We start from the raw sequence: 16863 nt of genomic DNA, 5'->3' as shown, positions 1-16863 counted from the left end.
TATTGTTGCCATTAAGGATAAAAAGATTGGGTTTATTCATGCGTGAGTTTACTTTGTCTACATCATGTAATCTTGCTTAAGGCGTTACTTTGTTCTTTATGAACATAATACTCCAGATGCATGCTGGACAACGGTCGATGGGTGGAGTAATAGTAGTAGATGTAGGCAGGAGTCGGTCTACTTGTCTCAGAAATGATGCCTATAGACATGATCATTGCCTTGGATATCGTCATGATTATTTGCTTTTCTATCAGTTGCCTAACAGTAATTTGTTTACCCACTGTATGCTATCTTCAAGAGAGAAGCCTCTGGTGAAAACTATGGCCCCGGGTCTACTTTTATCATATATTAAAATCCAAAAATAAATTGCTGCAATTTTTCTTTTCTTTATTTTATTCTGTGTTTTATTTATCTATCTACCACTATGATATTTAATCTTTTAATTAACCGCAGAGGTATTGACAACCCCTTGTTCCCGTTGGGTGCAAGTTGTTGTTAGTTTGTGTGCAAGTACTGCTAACGAGGTGTTGCGTGGTTCTCCTACTGGATTGATAACCCTGGTTCTTAACTGAGGGAAATACTTATCTCTATTGTATTGCATCATCCTCTTCTCTTTGAGGAAATCCCAACACAGCCCACAAGTAGCATCCACCTATGTACTTTCTTCCAAACAATGCCTTCTAAGATATTTTTTTGAGGGGGGCTTCTAAGATATTTGGAACTAGATGATACCCCATGTGTTGCTGCGGAAATCAGTTGTAATATATTATAGTGATATTTAATCGTGCCAAATATAAATATTTGGATTAATAACACATGACCCAAAGTGAAAAATATGTATGCCTTATTATGTTCATTGTGTATAGTTGTAAAATATTAATCGAATATAAGTAGAATAATAAAATGAAAAATAATCTCTCATGCATAGTTTCATGTGGTGGTGGATCTTTTCTCATGCATGGTTGCATGTTGAGGTGAGCCTTATCCCATCCATAATTGTATGATGACAAAATATGCTTGCATGTTGAGATAAATAAGTTAGCGCGGATCACTAGGTATATATACGATATAGGATACCCACTTCTAAGATATATGGAATGCCATTCTCTCATTTTTCAAAATATGTTGGCTTTCCCAAATATTGCTGTGATATGTAGTCATTTATACCATTCAGCCCCCCCCCCCCCCCCCCCCCCGCAAACTGTATTGGGACAAACTTATTAAAATGATTGAAGGATTTTGCCATCCGTTTGTCATGAAGCATTTGGGCAACCATCCCAAACCATTGGCGATGCCCACTACTTTTTCACAATAGTTTAACAAACAACAAGTTGTGATATGCAAATAATAAATGATTCGTTAGGATGAGAGCCGATATTAACACTTGGATGGTATTAAGTTTGTCTGAAATTTCCACTTCTTCACTATGCTGGACAAGCCTTCGTCTTCTAAAACAAATAGTATGGCGAGATGGGGTTCATTTGTGAGATGCCTCACGGAGATATGAATTCTTTGAGTTTTTCTCCGTTAAACAGAACTTGAAATAAGAATGAGCACGCAACTCATCTCATTCTCTATACGTAAAAATAATTGATCCCCACTATCTCAATTCTCTTAACATGTACACATACCACCTCACTAAACATGTCACCTCATCACCCCACTAACTATTTCTCTGAACATGAATGAAAAATGCTATTTATATTCTCTCTCAACATGCACACATCTCTCCATACTTGCCACCTCATCAATCCACACTACTCCCTCCTTCCATCTATACAGGGCCTAAGTTTTGAATCTCTCATACCAAGACTGTTGCATAAAAAGAGGAGCAAATATTGGGAATAGTACTTGGCCGTGTAGCCGGCTCTCCTCCCTCTCTATTAGGCTGGTCATAGTGGGAGTAACATAGGTAGTAACATAGATGCCACATAAGCAAAATTGGTGATGTGGCAAGTAGTTAATGAGGAGAGAGGCAAATAGAGTAACATAATATGTTACCATCACATAGCGGTTTCCAATGCATAATGAGTCTACAAAGTAATAAATGAAGGCAACTATGTTACCACACCTATGACACTACCCACTATGAAGGTGGTAACATAGACTAGTAACATATGTATGTTACTAGTCTAAGTTACTCTCCACTATGACCAGCCTTACCCCCTCGCATGCAACTTCCTCTCCCTCTTTTTCTGCATGCAGCCCAACAATAACTCCTCCACTCATGCATGCATTGGCCAAAGAAAGAGCTCTGTGGAGAAAAAAAAAACGAGGAGGTGAGGTGAAGCACGCATAATAACGGCTCTGTGCATGCATGCAAATCAATGCTGCCGCCATCTCGTTTTCACGAGGACGATCATGCGCGACCTGCGAGGGGGAATTAAGTGGGAGATGCATTGGTTAGCTCGTTTGGCCTTGTATAGATGGAAAAATGAAATTTGGGTTTAGGCCTTATATAGATGGAAGGAGGGAGTAACTATATTTCTCTGAACATGCATGGAAAATACTACCTATATTCTATATATACTTACAGCTATATAATAATTAAGCACAATAAGCCACACACACACAGAGAGAGAGAGATAGGTTTTAATTTTCATTTAAATTTCGTCAAAATATATTGCAACCAATCCACACAGCAACGCGCGAGGCATCATCTAGTTACCAAAGTAAAAGAAGAATGATAAAAACAATTTTTTATGCATGCTCACCTTTGAATATTCCCACTCAATTCAGTGGTAAGCCTTCATCGTATCTACTCAAGGGCATAAAAGTGCATATGTTCGATGTGTTATCCTGCATGCACCACCGATTGGGTGGCTTGGTTGTGTATCTACTACTACTATAAAAGAAAGAAAGGGGCAGATCCAAACAATCACACCCATTCATCATCAAAATCTAATGGCCCTTAATCATTCTGTGTTTAACGCTACCAACCACGCAACAAGCCACGATCGATCGCTAATCGCCCCGCACTCGCCCCGCAGTCAAAAAAAAGAAGAAGAGAACCGCCCCCGCACGACCTCCTCCTCTGCAGACCGCCGCCCCCCGCACGACCTCCTCACCGCTGCCTCCGCCAGAGCCGCCCCGTCCCGCTAGAGCCGCCTCGCCGTCGCCGGGAGCCTCCCCGCCGCGGGTCGCCGCCTCCGCCCCCGTCCCGCCAGAGCCGCCCCGCCGTCGCCGGGAGCCTTCCCGCCGCGGGTCGCCGCCTCCGCCCCCGTCCCGCCAGAGCCGCCCCGCCGTCGCCGGGAGCCTCCCCGCCGCGGGTCGCCGCCTCCTCCCCCTTCTTCGCCCATCCGTCGTCACCCTCGGCGTCGATGAGGGGCTGTGTGCCTTTTGGTCTCGGATCTGGGCATCTGGGTCCTGCGAGTTGGGGTTCCGTTGATCTCCGCTGTACTCTTTGTTGATGTCGAGCCGGGCCTGTTTCTCTGGCCTTGGGCGTCCGCCACTTCGGTCTTCGACGGTGGCGACGGTGTCGGCTGCTCTTTTGGTCCTTTCATGGCTTGGTGCGTGGAGGGGAGTTGGATCCAGCTTCGTTCTTCACCGGACTCCTGGTTGGTGCTCTAACCCTTGCTCTCCGGTACTCCGGTCTCCGGCGACGTTCACCTACAACATCGTCTCCGGCTGGAACAGAGATGGCAACCTCTCCCCGACCTCCCTCTCCACCAGCAGCCCCTTGGACCTGAGCATTACCAACCCCCTGTATGGACATCGCCCTACCTCCATATAAGTTCCCTGAACTTCATATGCCTCCCAAGGCTAGGGATATTCCTCAGCTTGCGACCCTATTTTTTTCTCTTAAAGAGAGATTTTGCTACCCATTCTTGTGACAGTAGGAGCAGTCTCTATTGTGTTTCTCACTAATTGCGTCAATTTGTTTCTTTATTGCATCGTATTGTTAGCTTTGTTCTGACAGTAGGAGTACGCATTAATTTGATTCTTATAATGCTGGTCTTGTTAGGTTTCAAAGTTGTCTGCTTATACGTTTTTCACAACAAATACTCGTGGAGCTGATATATGGTAGTAATCTTTGTGTTCATAATATTGTAGCCTGCCGCATGGATTGAGCTCGAGCCTGACTCCAGCGAGCTTTCTTTAGTTGGTTGTGCTATAGCTTTGGATTTGGTTTCAGATTTTCAACTTGACATATGTATGTAGCCCTCCCCATTTCCTTATTCTCTGATACTTTGGGTCATTTAGAACTTCTGATAGGTTAATTTATTTGCAGTACAATGTCGATAATGCTCTATGACTAGCAGAAAAACTCTTTTAATGTGCATAGTGCACCTTCTCTTTGAATCTAATATATCTTTTATTTTCTTGCATAGTTTTGCCGCCAACCCTGTTAACGCCGTCGCCATCCTCCGTAACACCCATACAACAACACGCACAATAACCTAAGTCCCCGCCTTATCCGCCAGGTATATGTGCATTCCCCCCTCTCTCTATTTATCTTTCACTAAGGTATATGTGCACCCAACGTCCAACAACCTGCACTGTGTCTAAAATAGAAGCTAACAAAAAAGATTAAGCTATCTGTAAGGTTTTGAAATATCTGCCAAAAGAACTCCAAGATCTAATTCAAACACCATTCTTTATTGAGTTAACTATAAGTTCAAGAAAAAAAACTTCTACGCCCAGATTTTCTAAAACAGAGGATGTATTTCTAAAGGAAGGTGAAGATTTTCAACAAGATAAAAAAAGAGTTTTCCTTTTTATTTTAATTTGCATACAGAACAGTGCACAATATGTTTACCACTACATGTATTGCGTGAAGGAAACTAGGTTATTCTAATAAGGGTGGCCATGCTATTTAACTCTTGAACAATTTCATTTGTTGTCCACTATAGAAATAAATACTTTACCGATTTAGTCACATTTGCAGAGCTTATGTTGATACAGTTAACAAATTTTGATAGATAGGTTGATTGCCAAAACAGGACTTAACTAGGGATATACATCAATGATGTTCATTACGGAGTTGTTGTATATCTTGACCAGTGTGTCGTTATTGGAAGAAAACTTCCTAGGTGACATTCACAAGATAAATGGTTTTAATGCTACACAACACGCCCCTGCCTGCACATTGAATTGCCAAGTTGAGCAAACTCTGTTTTTTTTGCTTGTTACTGCATATTGCTTGTTACGACCACTGTACAAAATTGCATCTAAAAATGAGAATGAGACCTACTTTTCCATTTTTCAGAGATGAGAGATCCACTTTCGTTTGGAAACGAGAAAAGAGGACAGAGATAATCAAAACAAAGGAATGTAACCCTCGACTTATTACATTTTTTTTCAAGAACTAACACTGTTGCTGGAACGCACAAAACCTGTACCTTTTTAGTAGAACATCCATTATTATTCTCAGCATCTCACCTGCAGCAGTACATACAAATAAATTCCTAGCAGCAGGCAAAAAATTATATGAAGCCCCTTAAAATCTGACAAAATGGGTTCCTGATGTGGTTCAGGAAACCTGCTCTCTGCTCTCTCCATATGAAGATTATCCCTATCCTAGCAAGCTGAGATGTGAGTTGGAGACATCCAGATTATCGAAGTTAATGTTGATGTGGCGTTCTGAGGTGCTAATGCTCGTGTGACCACGGGAGTAATTGCAAGATATACTGGAGGTAAGTTCATGCTAGCCGCTGCTTAGAGGTATGAGTATTCTACTCTCTGTGTTTGCTGAAATACTTGCTCTCGAAGATGGGGTACAGCTTGCAAAGGGGGAAAAATGGCCCGATGTTGCCTTCAAATCTGATTGTCAAGCACGGGTAGAGATGTGGAACTCAAGAAAACAAAACAGATAAGAGATTATGGGCCTCCTGTGTGAAATTGAGGAGCTGGGCCCAGATTTTTGTTCAGTACTGTCTTTTATTTGCAGAGAGGCTAATTTCTATGCACCACTCTCTGCAAAGCTGCCCTTGCAAGTTACTGACCCGAGGCTGTGCGTAATGCCGCTCCGGACGATCTTGCCTTTTTTTTTCAAACTGAGTAATCTTGAGCGATATAGGTGAGCTCCTTTGACTGTAAAAAAAAGGAACTCCCTAAAATCTGTTGGTGTTAAGATTTTACTTCAGAACACTGGTTCAATGCCATTGATATTTTTATCTAGGATATATCTTTTTCATTTTAGTAGTCATCAAGCTGAGTTCTGAGTATTCGCAACATGTAATCAAGTCCTGGAAATTTCATGCCATTTCCAGATTTATATAAACATTTGGTTAGTAATCTCATATCGATGGATCAAACTTTTATCTCTTGAATTTTTCTCATATTTTAGTTATCAATTGCTTACACCATGATATTAATATCTTTTTCTAAGATTAGGTATCAATTGCTCACACCATGATATTAAGACCAAAAGATTACATCTCCATGTACTAAACACAGTGCAAGGCTACTCTCCAATCGCAACTCGATTTTTTATCTTTTACAACTTATTAAGCACTGGGTATTAAACAATATATTATTGTCTCCATGCAACAACATCATCAGATGTAGTCTCTCTTCTAAGAAACAACTTCAGTGAACTCAAGACATTGTGCATCCATTTAATTCATATATTTTAAAACTCCTTTTATTTTATTTTATACTTATGTGATTTCAGTTTCCAACGATTAAGACGTGCGTTGCACGTGCAAACTTACTAGTTGTTGCTAGGCAATGGAGGCTTTTGACACTCATGAGTATGTAACACAAACAACATCTCATTGGTGCATGAACAACCCCCCCCCCCCTTTCCGTAGAGTTGGTCGTGGCCTCATAGATTGTGTGAAAAGGTCAGTGCAAAGATTAGTTGTGCAGTTAATGTTATTCCCAAGACTAATCGCAATTAATGCAACTGCTATTATTTTTAAAGTCGGTTACTCCCTTCGTTCCTAAATGTAAGTCTTTTTAGCGATTCCAATAAGGGACTAGATACAGATGTATATAGACATATTTTAGAGTGTTGATTCACTCATTTTGCTCCGTATGTAGTCACTTATTGAAATCTCTAAAAAGACTTATACTTAGGAACGGAGGGAGTACAATTAGTATCAATTAATGTTGTTTCCAAAATCATTTATAAATAATGCAATTAATGGTATTTTTAATTTATTGGTGATGTATTGGACACATCATTAAATCGGCCCAAGATGTTAGACATAGGTGATTGAATTAAGAGTGCTCCCCCTAAATTCCCCCTTTATCCCCTATTACCAATCTTAACCCTCCACATCAGTTTGCATGTAAAAAATTAAGTAACCTTCATTTTGAACAGAGTTCATGTATACTTTTTAAAAAATGTTTATACATACTTTCTGGAGAAACAAAAGATATTCGAAACTCAGAAGGATCTATCGCCGACCTCGGCTCTAACGATGGGAACAACCCAGAATAGCAAAGCCACGACAATCGACGAGTCGACGACCACTCACATGCTCTCAACCGTCCCGCATTGACGCGATGGGAACCCTATCCAAAACTCTCATCTCCACCGTCTACTGCGCATCCACGGCCGGTTCAGTGCGTCTCCCTTTGTTTCCTCCCTCCCCGCACCCAGTCCACCTACACTGCGTTTCCTACTCTGAGTTGAATCCATACACCGCCTCCACGGGTCCACGCGCCCACCGGCTCACTATAGCCCGTCCGGCGCACGATACGTCTATAAGTATAGCCCCACCCCCACCCAGTTCTCCTCTTTCTCAGACGCACTCTCTCCAGATCCCCTTTCCCCTCCCCTCTTGCGGAGGAGGCGAGGACCGGTCGGATCGATCCCACCAGAGCTCGATTTTAGCCGCCAAAAAGTTTAGCGTGCTCCAGACAGGGGCTGGCCGTACGGCCCAAGCTTCGGTCGGCGGAGCGCTCGCGGCGGGCGGCGGGATCTGAGACCCAAACCCTAGGTGGCGGCGGCGCCGCCGTGGGGGTGAAATGGACGCGAGGTTCCCGTACTCGCCGGCTGAGGTGGCCAAGGTGCAGCTCGTGCAGTTCGGCATCCTCAGCCCGGATGAAATCGTAATACCTCGCCTCCCCCACCCCCACCGCCGCCTCTCTATCGTTTCTCTGCCTGGAGTGGGAACTCGTACTGGTTTGAGTGGGCTTAGCTAGCTTCGAACTCTGGATGAACTGTCATCGGGTTGCTGGTTGTTAGCTTCAATCTGGTGTTGCTTGGGTAGCGAATTGGCCGAGCTTGATCTTGCAAATATATGTTGAAGCTGATCCATTGTAACTTACCAAAGGTTCTGACACCGAACAATATATGCACGAGTGTTGTTTGGTTGAGTCGGTGTTTTGCTAACTTGGGAAACTAGTTAAACTTTGAGCAAAATGCTTGGTTGTAAGTCTCTAGTTCGGTTTGAGCTACAAGTTGTACTCCATGTAATACTATTCAAGTGGGATATTTGGTTGAAACGTCGAGTTGAACTTCACACTTGTATTACATGTACATCAAAGTTTTAACAGATCTAACAAAAGGCAGATGTTCTTATTACTTGTGTGGTATTTGTATTTACTATGAATTTGGCAGTTTGGTTGTGCTTAGTTTGCACTGTTTGTTTATTATCACACATGATTTTTACCGTGCTTTCGATTGGGTCATATTCAATAGAAGTTTGAATAAGGCTATACACATCTGGTTGCTGGTATTATACTATAGATTTGCAGAATATATCTAATAAGATGGATTTGAGAGGGTTTAATAGTATGATTTGTTTGGTTCAAATGACCATCGACCGTTGTAATGATGGTCTGAGGAGTGCCTCCTGAACTGGTCCAATGGAGTGCCCAAAGAAATCTGTAGGATTGAATTTGATAAATTTTTGTGTTGCTTTGCTATTTTTGTAGAGACAAATGTCAGTGGTGGTGATAGAGCATGCAGAGACTATGGAGAGGGGGAAGGCAAAGCCTGGGGGTTTGAGTGACCCTCGTTTGGGCACTATTGACCGAAAGATCAAGTGTGATACATGTATGGCTGGGATGGCTGAGTGCCCGGGTCACTTTGGCCACCTTGAGCTTGCAAAGCCAATGTTCCACATCGGCTTCATCAAGACTGTACTCTCCATAATGCGCTGTGTGTGCTTCAACTGTTCCAAGATCCTGGCGGATGAGGTACATGACCCCTCTGTTCGTCTGGTTTCCTTTTAAGACCTGTGCATTTTACTAGGTTGTTGTTTGGTGCATGTCTAAGGTAAACTGAAAGGAGTAACTGATGTGCAAGACAAGCTAAACTGAAATCATGACAATCGTAATTTTCACTTATGTTTGTCCAATTTTGCATCTGTTCAACTTCATAGAATCTTTTTGATCAGGTGCGATGAACCTGTACATGCAATTGATTTAGACATCTTTCATGTTTGTTATGGATCTGGAATTCAACATTGGAAGCCAAGATTATCTTTGTGAAATTTCAATAGAGCCTGCCATTGGTAGAACTGCATCAGACAAAAGAAAACTGCATTTATGATGTGTCCCCGTAGCAATGCCTATTTTATTAATTATTGTCTTTGGTAAAATAACCAGAACCATTGAACCTAATTACAAATAACTTGGCGTTTTCTCATGAATTCTGAGAAAGGTTGTTCTTGCATGTTAGCTACTCCCTCCGTTCACAAATATAATATGTTCTGGATATTTCAATATGGACTACATACGGACTGAAATGAGTGAATAAACACACTAAAATGTGTCTATATACATCAGATTCACAAAAAAGTTAGAACATCTTATATTTGTGAACGGAGGGAGTACTAAACAGTATCATAGCATGGACCATTTATTTTGTGTGCCTTGATCTTGGCATGTTATTTATCAGTGATGTCTTGCAGGACGATACCAAGTTCAAGCAGGCTCTGAAAATCAGGAACCCAAAAAATAGATTAAGAAGAATATATGATGCTTGCAAGAGCAAAAAGATTTGTGCTGGGGGTGATGAACTTGAGGTTCAAGATCAGCAGGATGCTGACGAGCCAGTGAAGAAAAGAGGTGGTTGTGGTGCTCAGCAGCCAAATATCACAGTTGATGGTATGAAGATGGTTGCTGAATTTAAAGCAACAAAGAAGAAAAGTGATGATCAAGATCAACTCCCTGAACCAGTGGAGCGAAAGCAAATTCTCTCTGCCGAGAGGGTATTTACATTATCCTTACTCAATTCAATAGGTTCTAAGAGTTTGCAGCTAATCACATGGCTCACATGATGGTTTATTGGGGCAGGTCCTTAATGTTCTCAAGCGTATAAGTGATGAGGACTGTCTTTTGTTGGGCCTGAACCCTAAGTTTGCTCGTCCTGATTGGATGATACTGCAAGTCCTTCCAATTCCTCCACCGCCTGTCAGACCATCTGTTATGATGGATACTTCCTCCAGAAGTGAGGTTAGCCCACTACTACTAAAATTATTATGAATGGATCCAATGGTTGGTTCACAGGTCTCACCCTTCCACTCACTGTTTATCTTGCTGTTTCTTCTGTTTCTACAGGATGATTTGACTCATCAATTAGCGATGATAATTCGACATAATGAGAATTTGAGGAGGCAAGAGAGAAATGGAGCCCCAGCTCACATTATAACTGAGTTTGCTCAGTTGTTGCAGTTTCACATTGCAACGTACTTCGATAATGATCTTCCTGGACAACCAAGGGTGAGTAGTCTATAAGTGCACTCCCCATATTAATCACTAATAGATAAGTTATTCTCATTATCTGTTGTGGAAATATCCAGGCCACTCAGCGTTCTGGAAGGCCTATTAAGTCAATATGCAGCAGGCTGAAAGCAAAAGAAGGCCGGATTAGAGGAAACTTAATGGGGAAGCGTGTTGATTTCTCAGCTCGTACTGTCATCACACCCGATCCGAATATCAACATTGATCAATTGGGGGTGCCATGGAGTATTGCTTTGAATCTGACATACCCAGAAACTGTCACTCCATATAACATCGAGAGGTAAATTAATTTTCTGTTATTAAGGCATCTTATGTAATCACTCTTCTTGCATTGGTATGTGAGAAGTTATGTCTAAATCTGATCATACCAGGTTGAAAGAGCTAGTAGAATATGGGCCTCACCCACCCCCAGGTAAGACAGGTGCAAAGTACATCATCAGGGAAGATGGTCAGAGGCTGGATCTTCGCTATGTGAAGAAAAGTAGTGATCAGCATTTGGAGCTGGGTTACAAGGTTAGTGCTGACATCGTTGCAGCATCTACCGTTTTAATGGTGACATAAACAAAAATTGCCTTTTGGTTTGGCTCACCTGTTTTGTGCTTGACTTCTCAGGTGGAAAGACACCTCAATGATGGAGATTTTGTTCTTTTCAACCGGCAACCAAGTCTTCATAAAATGTCTATCATGGGGCATCGTATTAAAATTATGCCGTACTCAACTTTCCGCCTGAACCTGTCTGTCACATCACCATACAATGCAGATTTTGATGGGGATGAAATGAATATGCATGTTCCTCAGTCATTTGAGACAAGAGCTGAAGTTTTAGAGTTGATGATGGTGCCAAAATGTATTGTCTCGCCTCAAGCGAATAGACCTGTTATGGGTATTGTCCAGGACACACTTCTTGGGTGTCGAAAAATAACCAAAAGGGACACTCTTATTGAAAAGGTTAACATACTCTCCTTAAACACCTAATATTATTGTTTGTAGTTTTTGTAGCTTAATGTTCTGAAATTTCTCCCAGGATGTATTTATGAACATACTAATGTGGTGGGAAGATTTTGATGGGAAGGTCCCTGCACCTGCCATTTTGAGACCAAGACCGATTTGGACTGGCAAACAAGTTTTCAACTTGATTATTCCCAAGCTAATCAATTTAATAAGATTTTCAGCCTGGCATGCTGAAACAGAAAGTGGATTTATTACTCCAGGAGATACTATGGTCCGGATAGAGAAGGGAGAGCTTCTGTCTGGTACACTTTGCAAAAAAACACTTGGGACGTCAACTGGAAGTCTTATTCATGTTATTTGGTAAGTTATAAACGTTGCATTGCAGTTTTTGGTACACATGTTCTGTGCTGAATAATTTTGGTTGGTTTAACTGTTTGCAGGGAAGAGGTAGGGCCAGATGCTGCACGGAAGTTCTTGGGTCATACACAGTGGCTGGTCAACTACTGGCTTCTGCAAAACGGTTTCAGTATTGGTATTGGAGATACAATTGCAGATGCTGCTACTATGGAGAAGATTAACGAGACAATTGGAACAGCTAAGAATGAGGTGAAGGAGCTTATTAAGCAAGCACAAGAGAAGAACTTGGAACCTGAGCCAGGACGCACCATGATGGAATCATTCGAAAACCGAGTAAATCAGGTACTGCTGAATGCTCTTGATTGGTTCTTTCATCTGGGAAGGAGTAAGCCATCAGCTTTTTTTGGGAGAGTTTGATTCTTCCATTTGGGAGACTTTGATCCTTCCATTTGGGAAGGAGTAAGCCATCAGTTTTTTGGTAGACTTGTTTTGACATATCCGTTTTCCATGCTAGGTTCTTAACAAGGCTCGTGATGATGCTGGGAGTAGTGCTCAGAAGAGTTTGTCTGAGAGCAACAATTTGAAAGCTATGGTCACTGCAGGCTCAAAAGGCAGTTTCATTAATATTTCGCAAATGACTGCTTGTGTCGGACAGCAGAATGTTGAGGGCAAGCGGATTCCATTTGGTTTTGTTGATCGTACATTGCCCCACTTCACGAAAGATGACTACGGCCCAGAAAGTCGTGGGTTTGTTGAGAACTCTTACCTTCGAGGTCTGACACCACAAGAATTTTTCTTCCATGCTATGGGTGGTAGAGAAGGTTTGATTGATACTGCTGTGAAAACCTCCGAGACGGGATATATTCAGCGGAGGCTCGTGAAGGCTATGGAGGACATTATGGTGAAATATGATGGTACTGTGCGAAATTCGCTGGGTGATGTTATTCAATTCTTGTATGGAGAAGATGGCATGGATGCTGTTTGGATTGAATCACAGAAATTGGACTCCCTGAAGATGAAAAAGGCTGAGTTTGATAATGTATTTCGTTATGAACTCGATGATGAGAACTGGAGGCCTACTTACATGTTGCCTGACCATGTTGATGATTTGAAGACCATTCGTGAATTCAGAAATGTGTTTGAGGCAGAGGTTCAGAAATTAGAAGCTGACAGATTACAGCTTGGGACTGAAATTACTACAACTGGCGACAATACATGGCCTATGCCTGTCAACCTGAAGCGGCTTATCTGGAATGCTCAGAAGACTTTCAAGATTGATTTAAGAAGACCTTCTGACATGCACCCGATGGAAATTGTGGAAGCAATAGATAAGCTGCAAGAAAGACTTAAGGTTGTCCCTGGTGACGATGCCATGAGCATCGAGGCTCAGAAGAACGCTACTTTGTTCTTCAATATCCTGCTTCGCAGCACATTTGCTAGCAAGAGGGTCTTGAAAGAATACAGGCTTACAAAGGAATCCTTCGAATGGGTCATTGGTGAGATTGAATCGAGATTCCTCCAGTCTTTGGTAGCTCCTGGTGAAATGATTGGATGTGTGGCTGCACAGTCCATTGGAGAACCGGCAACTCAGATGACACTGAATACTTTCCATTATGCTGGTGTTAGTGCTAAGAATGTTACCCTTGGAGTTCCCAGGTTAAGAGAGATCATTAATGTCGCCAAGAAGATAAAGACTCCATCTCTGTCTGTTTTCCTAAAGCCTGAGGTAAGCAAGAAAAAAGAATTGGCTAAGAATGTGCAGTGTGCCTTGGAGTACACTACACTGCGTAGTGTGACCCATGCCACTGAGATATGGTATGATCCTGATCCTCTAGGAACCATTATCGAAGAGGATGTGGAATTTGTCAGGTCATATTATGAAATGCCTGATGAGGATATTGACCCGGATAAGATCTCTCCTTGGCTGCTGCGTATTGAGCTGAACCGTGAGATGATGGTTGATAAGAAATTGAGCATGGCTGATATTGCAGAGAAGATCAATCATGAATTTGACGATGACTTGTCATGCATATTCAATGATGATAATGCAGATAAGCTCATCCTTCGTGTCCGCATTACAAATGACGAAGCTCCAAAAGGAGAAATACAGGATGAATCTGCTGAGGATGACGTCTTCCTCAAGAAGATTGAGGGTAATATGTTGACTGAGATGGCCCTTCGAGGCATTCCAGATATTAACAAGGTCTTCATCAAATACGGGAAGGTCAATAAATTTGATGAAAGTGAGGGTTTCAAACCAGATAACGAGTGGATGCTTGATACAGAAGGTGTAAACCTCTTGGCCGTGATGTGTCATGAGGATGTTGATTCTACAAGGACAACAAGTAACCATTTGATTGAAGTGATTGAGGTTCTTGGGATTGAGGCTGTCCGCAGGTCTCTCTTGGATGAGCTGAGGGTGGTTATATCTTTTGATGGGTCTTATGTGAACTACAGGCATCTGGCCATTCTCTGTGATACGATGACATACAGAGGTCACCTGATGGCTATTACTAGGCATGGTATAAATCGTAATGACACAGGGCCCCTCATGAGATGTTCTTTTGAAGAAACAGTGGATATCTTGCTTGATGCTGCTGTATATGCGGAATCTGATTACCTGAGAGGTGTGACTGAGAACATTATGCTTGGCCAGCTTGCTCCTATTGGTACAGGAGGCTGTGGATTGTATCTGAATGACCAGATGCTGCAGCAGGCCATTGAGCTTCAACTCCCAAGCTATGTTGAAGGTCTGGACTATGGCATGACACCAGCGCGTTCACCCATGTCCGCGACACCGTACCGTGATGGAGGAATGATGTCACCAATGTTGAGTCCAAATTTCAGGGCTTCCCCAATTACGGATGCTCAGTTCTCACCATATGTTGGGGGCATGGCATTCTCACCCGTCCCGTCAAACTACAGCCCATCCTCTGGAGGTGGTTACAGTCCATCTTCTCCGGTGTTCAGCCCAGGGCCAGGACATGGTTACAGTCCCACTTCTCCATCATACAGCCCTGCATCGCCCAGCTACAGCCCCACCTCTCCATCATATACGCCTGGCTCTCCTTCCTACAGCCCGACCAGTCCATCATACTCTCCGACCAGTCCATCATACTCGCCAACATCCCCGAGCTACAGCCCCACATCTCCTAGCTACAGCCCCACATCTCCGAGCTACAGCCCAACATCACCAAGCTACAGCCCCACATCTCCGAGCTATAGTCCAACATCACCGGTTTATAGTCCGACCTCGCCAGCATACAGTCCGACATCTCCTGCATACAGCCCGACGTCGCCATCTTACAGCCCAACGTCGCCATCATACAGCCCCACTTCTCCCTCGTACAGCCCAACATCGCCCTCATACAGCCCGACATCACCCTCATACAGCCCCACGTCGCCCTCATACAGCCCGACATCCCCGTCATACAGCCCTACCTCGCCCTCATACAGCCCTACATCGCCTGCATACAGCCCTACATCGCCTGGTTACAGCCCGACGTCACCGAGCTACAGCCCTACTTCACCGAACTACAGCCCCACTTCACCGAGCTACAATCCTTCTTCGGCCAAGTACAGTCCTTCACATGCTTATTCTCCAAGCAGCCCAAGGATGATGAGCCCGTACAGTCAGACTTCTCCGAACTACAGGTATTCTGTTGATAGCTTTGGCCGTTCTTTCGGTGTTGTGTTCCATGTATGTCTATGCTTTATTTTGATTACATTACACCTCTGTTTCGTTTCTCCAGCCCGACCTCACCGACCTACTCGCCCACCTCACCATCATATGCACAACCAAGCCCGTCATACAGCCCTACAAGGTGAGCCCATTTCTGTTGATAATCACCATTGTTTCTAACTTAAAACGTTGTTGCTGTGGCAATACATGGGTTTTCTAACACGTTGCGCGAGTGTTGCAGCCCGCACACTACCTCTGGAGGACCTAGCCCAGATTACAGCCCGACATCTCCAAACTACAGGTAAATGCTTGAGGTCTTATCTCATCTGCCCGCGATGAAAGTGCGCAATTAGCTCTTCTGACAATTGTGGTTTTGAGCGTGCAGCCCCAGCGCAAGCTACTCCCCGACTGCACCGGGCTACTCCCCGTCCTCCACCGGCCCGCAGACAACTGACAAGGACGATGAGACTGTTGACTAGAAAATGGCTGCTGTTGGTTGGCTTGATGCAGAACGATGCCCCACGACCAACTCTTGTTTCCTCGTGTGTCCGGAACAGGCCTGTTGTTGTAAGCTGTGATGCTAATAGCAGCACTAGAATTTGCGGCCGTAGCTGGGCTGATATTTAATTGTGTGTTTTCTATCGGATTGTTATGCTAATGTGAACATTGGAGCTTTTGCCTTCTCATCTGTCGAGTGCTTTGCATGCGCAACTCCGTCTCGTCATGCGCAACTTCGAGACGGGAGGGGCATGCGAATGTATGGACGCAGTAGCGTTGTACAAAACTAACAGGGCAGCGCCACATAAACGAGATGGAATTAATGTGGTAGATTGGTCGGCAGCTCAACACAGACGAGACGGAGTGTATGGCTGCCAAGCGTTGACTAACACATGTGGTGATCTTCTGAAAATAAAAACATGTGGTGATCTTGTTGGGTACGTGGCCCGACGGTACATGCTTTGTAGGTCCTGTGTTCCTCCCGCTATCATTATATTGAGCACTAAGCAATGATCATCGGTGCTACTTTTTTTTTGCGTCGTCCCTTTTTATAACTTCCTCCGACTTATGTCCCTTTTTTATTAGCTATAAATAGAGATACAACCACTGTTCATGGGAAATTTTGCGGCCAAACCGCAAGCCATGACTCAGAGGTGGCTTCATGGATATTCGGACACGCGACGAGTAGCGCGACGTGTTGGGGGTGGAAGATTGCACCAACGCGACCTATA

At 43.4% G+C, this 16863-nt stretch overlaps 1 protein-coding gene and 1 long non-coding RNA gene across 3 annotated transcripts; both read left to right on the top strand.

Annotated features, from left to right (window-relative positions):
* The first annotated feature begins 4031 nt into the window (after positions 1 to 4031).
* On the top strand, positions 4032 to 5713 carry LOC123147275 (uncharacterized). Its single transcript, XR_006473150.1, has 3 exons — positions 4032 to 4153; positions 4332 to 4424; positions 5210 to 5713. It is a non-coding gene; the product is annotated as an uncharacterized lncRNA (long non-coding RNA).
* Positions 5714 to 7687: 1974 nt separating this feature from the next.
* On the top strand, positions 7688 to 16320 carry LOC123147362 (DNA-directed RNA polymerase II subunit RPB1). Of its 2 annotated transcripts, none has more exons than XM_044566595.1 (14): positions 7688 to 8004; positions 8833 to 9096; positions 9813 to 10112; positions 10198 to 10356; positions 10462 to 10623; positions 10704 to 10924; positions 11016 to 11157; positions 11257 to 11592; positions 11669 to 11955; positions 12036 to 12294; positions 12467 to 15606; positions 15705 to 15776; positions 15876 to 15935; positions 16020 to 16320. In XM_044566595.1, the coding sequence occupies exons 1-14, from the start codon at positions 7921 to 7923 to the stop codon at positions 16111 to 16113; spliced, it is 5580 nt and encodes a 1859-aa protein (XP_044422530.1). In that variant the 5' UTR covers positions 7688 to 7920; the 3' UTR covers positions 16114 to 16320. The 2 variants fall into 2 exon arrangements, with proteins under 2 accessions (XP_044422530.1, XP_044422531.1); XM_044566596.1 differs by having other exon boundaries at positions 12467 to 15652; positions 15896 to 15948; positions 16192 to 16320.
* The last annotated feature ends 543 nt before the right edge of the window (positions 16321 to 16863 follow it).

Source organism: Triticum aestivum, chromosome 7A (genome assembly GCF_018294505.1).
Source record: "Triticum aestivum cultivar Chinese Spring chromosome 7A, IWGSC CS RefSeq v2.1, whole genome shotgun sequence".
Taxonomy (NCBI): Eukaryota; Viridiplantae; Streptophyta; class Magnoliopsida; order Poales; family Poaceae; genus Triticum; species Triticum aestivum.
This window is presented reverse-complemented; position numbering and strand designations above follow the sequence as displayed.

Excerpts from the sequence above, each read along its gene's own strand:
- LOC123147362 (XM_044566596.1), top strand. The coding sequence starts at position 7,921 with ATGGACGCGAGGTTCCCGTACTCGCCGGCTGAGGTGGCCAAGGTGCAG. Across the intron at positions 11,593-11,668 it reads GGGACACTCTTATTGAAAAG|GATGTATTTATGAACATACT; the intron begins GTTAACATACTC and ends AATTTCTCCCAG. Across the intron at positions 15,653-15,704 it reads CTTTCGGTGTTGTGTTCCAT|CCCGACCTCACCGACCTACT; the intron begins GTATGTCTATGC and ends TCGTTTCTCCAG.